At 37.5% G+C, this 8069-nt stretch overlaps 1 protein-coding gene across 1 annotated transcript in view; it reads left to right on the top strand.

The window, feature by feature from the left end:
• Positions 1-8069, top strand: part of ADGRV1 (adhesion G protein-coupled receptor V1) — a 539879-nt gene that overhangs the window by 185007 nt on the left and 346803 nt on the right. Inside the window, exons 63-65 of the mRNA XM_012644750.1 lie at positions 471-944; positions 5589-5732; positions 6656-6830. Coding sequence (XP_012500204.1) covers positions 471-944; positions 5589-5732; positions 6656-6830 — 793 coding nt within the window. The remainder of the gene's footprint in view (positions 1-470; positions 945-5588; positions 5733-6655; positions 6831-8069) is intronic.

Here is an 8069-nt window from a genome sequence, read left to right on the forward strand (position 1 = left end):
GGTTTGGAGACCAAGAATTCTTGGAAAATAATGATCAATTCTTGATATCTTATAGATACTAGCTTTTAATAAAAAACAAAAACAAATTCTGATGTGAATTGTTGAATTATCTACCTACTTTTTACCTTCAAATATTGCGTATGGTTCGATAATGTATTTGTGGAACTGTCAGTTTAAAGTGAACTTCCTTCTCTTTATATCTTCAAATTATGCTATTATTTTAGAAGCAGGTAAAATCATGAGATTTTGTAATCTTGTCCTACAAATTGCATATGACAGCCTGAAGGAGTTAATATACTTTCCACACTAACATATGTTGGAGAGTTTGGCTTTGGATATAATGATGCATCCTTAAAATTTCTTTTTTGCACATTATAGAGGAAAACATAATTTAAAGGATTTTGGTTCAATATACTCAATTATATAATTTTGTTAAATTTTTTCCCTTTTATTTTTACTGGTTTTTACAGGTTTACTGGGAATTAAATAGTGAGTTTGATGTTACTGATGACTTTTCCTCCACAACTGGATTTTTCACCATTGCTGATGGAGAGAGTGAAGCTAGCTTTGACGTCCATTTGCTACCAGATGATATGCCCGAGGTAGAGGAAGATTATTTCATCCAGCTTGTGTCTGTAGAGGGAGGAGCAGAACTAGATCCGGAGAAATGCATCGCGTGGTTCTCTGTTTATGCAAATGATGACCCACATGGAGTATTCGCCCTGTATTCAGATCACCAGTCAATACTTATTGGACAGAACCTAATTAGGTCCATACAAATTAACATAACCCGGCTTGCTGGAACGTTTGGAGATGTGGCTGTTGGATTTCGAATATCGTCTGATCATGAAGAGCAGCCGATTGTTGCTGAAAATGCGGCGAGACAGCTGGTGATCAAAGACGGTGCCAGATATAAAGTGGACACAGTGCCAATAAAGAATCAGGTTTGTGGGGTTTCTTCAGTTTGCTCATCATTTCGACAAAACTCCTTCGGGAGAGCCCTTGCTTACATCATGATCAATTTAAAGACCTATTCAGATGTTCAAAGGTAACCATCAAAAATGCCTTAGAAAATACATAATTATTGGATAATACATTTGTAGATTATAAATAAATAAGTATATTCCTATTTAGGAATAATAACATTTTTGTCTAGATTGTAGCAGACACTTATTTAGCACTTACAAAGTTTAGGAACTGTTCCAAGTGCTGCACACATACACCCACACACTAACCTACACACGTGAACACGCACATGCACACGCACACACTCTCATAGGGCAGACATTTGTAGGCCTCCTTGTGCTCCCACCAAAGGAAAGCGCAGTGAGAGAGGCAGATGTCTGCTCCCTGGGCTTGAAGGCTACATGAATACAGAGACTGGGACCTGCTTCTCTCTTTACAAATTTGGAACATAGGAAATTGGCTATGATTTTCTGTGATTGTAATGAGGAGAAAGGGTACAGATTTCCCTGCCAACTTTTGGGGTGAGAGTGTTAAGAATGCATGGATTCCTGTTGGTCAAGTAGCTATCCCTGCAGTCCTTCTCAATCTGAACCACAGAAAGTGATTTGAGTGACTATTCTTAATCCCCCCAAGGATGGTATATCCTCTGTGCATAGGAGAGAAGTTAATGTATTTCATAAGTTAATGTTGAATGTGTATGGTATCCATTGCCCCAAACCTGGAAGTGCCAGAAAATTGATGGAAAGGTCCAAGGGGGGATTGAAGGACTATTGAAAATCGTAGTACAACCCGTTCCCATTGTAGATACTCAGCCATAGATCAAGCACGAACTAGGATAAATAGGGAAGCTTTAACTGAATGCCAAGTTGAACTTTTAATTTATGTGGGTCTGGTCTTTTACATTCCTGAAAGTGACAGAAAGCTTTGAGATCTACCCATGTCATTGTTAAAGAGTAGTGGAAAGAAACCTGATAAAACATCAACGGAAGAAAAATGAAGCAGTTTTCTATTTGTTTTATCTAGGTTTCATATAAATTTAAGATCAATAGAAAATAGGCTAACATGCAGAATAAGCAAAAAGCCTATTACACTAATTTATACTCACTATGCAACCTTTTGGTCTTTATGCAGCTGGGTCTTTATTTTTGTTGTTGTTTAATAAAGGAAAAAATAGAGGTTTCTTAATGAGGCATAGATTTCATGGTTATTCTTACATTCCAGTACAGTAAGTCTCCTCACTTAACATCATTAATAGGTTCCTGGAAACTGCAACTTTAAGCAAAAGGACTTATAACAAAACCAATTTTACCATAAGCTAATTGATATAAACAAGAGTTAAATTTCTATGGCATATTTCTAGTTACAGAAACGTCACCAAACTTCTAAATAAAGACCAAACACTTAAGTATTAAACATTGAAATAAATGTGAGCTATACATACATTTTAAGAAAGATTAATAAAAACAAGTACGATAATTATTTACCCGCTTATTGCAGTTCAGGGTTGTGGGTGGCCGGAGCCCATCCTGGCAGCTCAGGGCGCAGGGTGGGGACAGCTCTGGACAGGACACCATCCATTGCAGGGCACACTCACACACACACACACACACTCACTCACACAGGGGCCTTGTAGACACACCAGCTCACCTAATGTGCACATCTTTGAGATGTGGGAGGAAACCGGAGTATCCAGAGAAAACCCAGGCAGGCATGGGGAGGATGTGCAAACTCCACACCGACAGTGGCCCCAGCCGAGAATTGATCTTTATTCTCATCAACGTTATAATGAAATGACATTATTTGAGGACCTGCTGCAGTTCTTTGGGAAACTGATTCAATGTCATGGCCTTGCCTTATCAATTTCTAACCTCCATTTCCTATATCCAGAAATTCTCAAGCCTGAAATAAAAAGCACAAAGCTGGGAAAATGAGAGGTGGATTAAGTTAACCAGAATATCGTATTAAATTTCATTTATAAATTAGAAAAATTTAAAAAATACAGTATGCTTAAATTATGTAACTTGAAATATTTTCCCATACATTCATAGCATTAACACTCTGAACATATTCAAGTTATAATCTGCTAATGAGCACTAGGGAGCATTCCTTTAACTTTTCTAGGAACAGCTTTGTATCGTTTTATAATAAGATTTCATTTGACAATAAGACTTGCTACAAAGATTGGGTTATTTATTATTTTATTAAGCAATGTGTGCAGTACAAAATTGCTCTCAGACTGTGGATAGGAGAACCAAAATATGTGATATATATTTCATGGACTCAGACCCTAGACTAGCTCTTAGGTTGTTTCTCTTGTTGCCTGGAACATTTTGAAGGTTAATAGTCCTCTTTTCCTTTCACTTTGAAAGTTTAGCAGTATAGTTTATAAAAATACTTATCTTTCCTAATGCCATAAATGAATTATCATCTATGAATTTCTTATTATTTTCTTTGAACCCATTTAAGTTATTTTTATGGTTTGTGTTTTCAATAAAAAGTAACAACAGTTTACTAGCTTATGCATCCGTAAAAGCTTCCTCTTTTTTCGCTTACTTTAAGGTCTTTCATTAACCTATTTCGAATTGAATGGTGTCCTTCTCTGTCTCACATTCTTTAATGTATGTTATAAGACTGCACATAGTCACATAAATGAGTAGCTATTGGTCAGTTAGTCTTCCAAGGTCACTCCGCGGCAAGGTGTGACATGCGCATAAAGCAAGGGTATGATTTTTTCAGTGGTCCCTTCTTCCTTCTCACCCTGGATATCCACATTGCTCTTTGAAGTTTGGAATATTTGTTACAGGAGTTTATATGCAGTTAGTTTTCCCTGTTCCACCCTCCTGGGTAAAATCAGGACTTTGGACAGGTCAGCTACAGAGAACACCAGAGGCCGAGATGTACCCAACCACCTGTGCTGTGCCTTCTAGCTTTCAAGTGGGTCTCTGAAGAGGGTAACTTTCCACTGGGCTCTAAAAACAATAGACTCTTGTTTGTTTAACACTAGGACCTTGGAATGTAAACTGTTAACACCTGGTAAGTTAACACCTGGTTAACAACTGGCTTCTTTTATGAGGCGCACACTGACAATAAGAATCATTGACACACTGAAGGAACAAGTCTAAGTTTAGGGAGTTTAAGTCAGAATGCAAGAGGAACTTTACGTTTGTGGTTGGGTCATTTATTGTGCACTTACTATGTGCCAATTATTGTGAAAAGCTCAGCAAATACAACGATGCCTGAGACATAATTCCTGTCATTATTTTGCTCCCCGTTCAGAAGAAGACCCATTAACTGCCAGCTATAAAAGCATGGGGACAAACAATGTTGGAGATGTGCGCAGGGTATTGTGGGACCGTAAATTCTATTTGTGCCCAAATGCCCTCAAGAATGATGAACAATATGTAGAATAGTATTGGTGAGGTAGTCCTGGATCAAGGAAATAGAAGGACGTGCTGGAGAACATGATCAACTGCTAAAAACTTTCCAATTCCTGTTCAAATTAATCTAACCACTTTTCTTCTGTAGGTAAACCAGCTTTTCCTCAAATCAGCTGTTACTCACGTTGAACTTCAATGTTTAATTTCTGCACCCTGGGGATCTGTTGCAATACCCAAGTCTGTGTACTGGATGGGCCCATGCGCGCAGGAACTGGGTGGGAAGGCACAAGTGACTGGGTGCTTTAAGCTGCCATCTGGCCCTTCATTCTTTAGGAAATAGGGACAAAAAATCATTAGCTGCCCAGCCAGTGACCTGCTTACAGGAGAGATGGGTTGCACACGATTGAAGTTATGATACTATGATTTATTTGTTTCCTTAGCACTTGGCCTATGATTCATTTTTAGTAAATGTAATTTTGAATGAATAAAACATCTGTTACTCTCATGTTGACCAATATTTGAAACCACTATGGTATATTTTTTTCTACATTTGAGGGTGTGATATGGGTTTAAATTCATTATATTTACAAGAAGAAGAGACCCCACAGAAATGGTTGCTTTCTATATTCAATAAAGTTGTACAGAGTTTTTAGTAATGTCCAAGTTATTGGATAACTTGGGGATTTTTACCAATAACTGTATTCCTATGGGAAAATGTGTTGTAAGTTTCAAAAATAGCTTTAGCTTATCACTAATTAGTAAGTTCAGAATTTCCCCCATTTTGTTAGACTCCAAAATTTTTAAAATCTTTAATACATGGTGTTAGTAATTCTTATTTATCCCAAATATTCAAATAATCAGTATACTGAAATAGTTGTCCACTTTGAGTATCATTAGGGTTATTAGTTATTACTCAGTGAAGAGGAGGAAAGTAAGTTTTGCCAGGTTTCAGGAGCTGACGCTTGAGCCAGCGTGCTCTTGACACACGAGTCCTTCTGTGACTCCTGTCACTCTTGAGGCCATCTGGGCCCACATGGAAAGTTTGCAAGTGTGTATTTTTTGTACTCTGCAACTACCACTCCTCACCCCACACTCTAAATAGTGGTGGCTTGTTTTATGACAAGGGGGAATAGGCATATATCGATGAAACTGTTTGCCCTGAGACAATGTGCTAATGGCTCAGGTCAAAGGTCAGAATTTTTCTCTGGAAATTATTTCTAAATCAGTGATACTGTTTGTTTATAGGTCTTCCTGTCACTGGGCTCCAATTTCACCTTGCAACTAGTGACTGTGATGCTTGTTGGTGGACGTTTCTATGGAATGCCGACAATTCTCCAGGAAGCAAAATCCACGGTGCTTCCTGTCCCTGAGAAAGCTGCCAATTCTCAGGTAATTGGCCTTGGGTGTGGTACTCTCAGTGAACCACTAGAGGGCAGCTTTTCTAGGAAAGGACTGAGATTCTTCCAGATAGAATTTCTTAAGATTAATTATTTTCTTAAATCTCATCCTCCAAATAACAAAGGAGACATAATGGATGCATTATATTAAAATAATTTGTCGATTTACATCGGGTAGGAAGATACGGTTCCTTTTTGGAGTTTCAGAAAGCTTTTATCTTGTGGAATTTGAGTGTAAGATACGGAATTTTTAAAACAACAGTCACCTAAAGTCAAAATTTCCAAGTCTTTTCTGGATATTGAATATTTAATATTGAGGTATTTTATGCTAACTAATTAAAATTATAATGAAACATTAATTAATATTGCAGACTTTTTCATTTACTAACATTGTGAATATTGTCCTTCATATTTGGACTTTGGTTCACTGCGGCAAGCTCGTGGTGACATAGATAAATGCTAGTGGTCAGGTCGTATGACATGGTTACAGCTTAGTATTTGAATCTTCTACCTGAGTTCATTGTAGGAAAGATCATTTCCCAGTCACTTCATAAATTCACATGAGAACAAAGAACAACTTTACATTTATTTTTAGGCTGATTCTACCAGTAAAAGAAAGAGACAAGGCTATTGTCTATGACTGTGGTAACGTGTGTATTTTTGAAGCCATTATGAGACATAATTCCATCCTTCAAAGGATTATATTTTGATAGAAAGAGAAAGTCATAGACTATAATCTGAATTATAAAGTAGAATAAATTTTCAAATCTGAGATGTCATTTCTTAAGCACTTATTTTTAATTGAATATAAGACAAGGAAATATATTGTAAAAACAAAGGGAAAGTTGACATTTAACCCACTCTTCAGAAAACAGGACACTTTAAAAAGAAATAAAATAAGCATGTTTTCCTCAGGTTGGATTTGAATCCACTGCTTTTCAACTCACGGACATCACTGCTGGCACAAGCCAAGTCATCGTCTCTAGGAGAGGCACGTATGGGTCTCTCTCGGTTGCCTGGACTACTGGATATGCTCCTGGGTTAGAAATCCCTGAATTCATTGTTGTTGGCAACATGACGCCAACATTGGGTGAGTTGTAGCTTTTCTAAGGTCAGCCCTGTAGAACATGAAGGTGTGTACATGGTCACTATTTTCTTGGGTCATCCTTACTCTGAACACTAAACTCTTAGTTTTGTAATATAGTGCTTCCATATTTAAGTGATCAGCGTTGTTCAGGCTGCTTGGTGAGAAAAGAGAAACTTTTTTCAGTCAAACTAAAGACTTCCTGCCTCACTTCAAAACAGTGGTCACTAAGCAGACTAATCTGTAAATACAATAGGAGTTTGTTAAAAGTACTTCTAAAAACCTAATTTGGCACATACAATACTAAAAAAGATATAACTTTGTGCCCATTGACATGTTCACCTGAATATTTCTGACAGTAGACAGCTGTTACTTCAAACAATTAATTTTTTTAATTATACCATTAGCTCTTTGAGAATGAGATGCAAATGTTAGAAAACTCATTGCAAATTTATATGATGACAGTGTCTAAAGGACTCTCCAGAGGGCTCAGAATCTTTGTGACTCCCCCTCCTTTTTCACAGTGTCCGGCTGGGCACCAGGCAAATGCCACTTCCCCTCAGTAATAAATCTAATGAATGCTGCCTATGGACTGAGATCCTCCATCTCTCAGTGAGGATGGAGGATGGATTTCCATTTTCCCAAGATCTTGGCATCACTGGGAGATAAGAAGGACTGTAAATCGAAGTCCTTTAGAAGATAGGGGTGAGGGCTAGGGACAACGAAAGTGACAGCATTGTCATGCCAGCTTCCACCCCAACAGCAGTCCCAGTGAATACGAAGAGGGAATTCAGATGCTCGATTGAGAGATACCATAGCACGAGAAATGCCTTGGATACTGGGGTTTCTTTAGCCACTGAGTAGGTACCCCTGACCTAACGTATCAAACACTGGCTCCTGTTCATTTCCTTTTGGCATGTCCCCTAAGTTAAAGCTATTTAATTATATTTCTTGTTTATTTCGTAGCCCTTTTTCCCTGCAGAAACTCTTATCCTTTACTCCCCTTCTTTCACTTTGGGTGATAATGCACAACTCCATATAATTTAGTGGGTTTCTTTTTGCTTTTTGTGTGAATAACTACTTACTAGGTACAAAAAGATTTATGTGTAGAAATATTGTTTATTAAGGGTGTGTGTATGACTTTGTGCTTACATATAAAATTAATCTTCAAAAGCTTTTGTGAATTTATCATAACATGAATAAGCTAAAAAATTCTCGGACAATAGATCTATATTGTCAAACACG

Source organism: Propithecus coquereli, unplaced genomic scaffold (assembly GCF_000956105.1).
Source record: "Propithecus coquereli isolate 6110/MARCELLA unplaced genomic scaffold, Pcoq_1.0 Scaffold22, whole genome shotgun sequence".
Taxonomy (NCBI): Eukaryota; Metazoa; Chordata; class Mammalia; order Primates; family Indriidae; genus Propithecus; species Propithecus coquereli.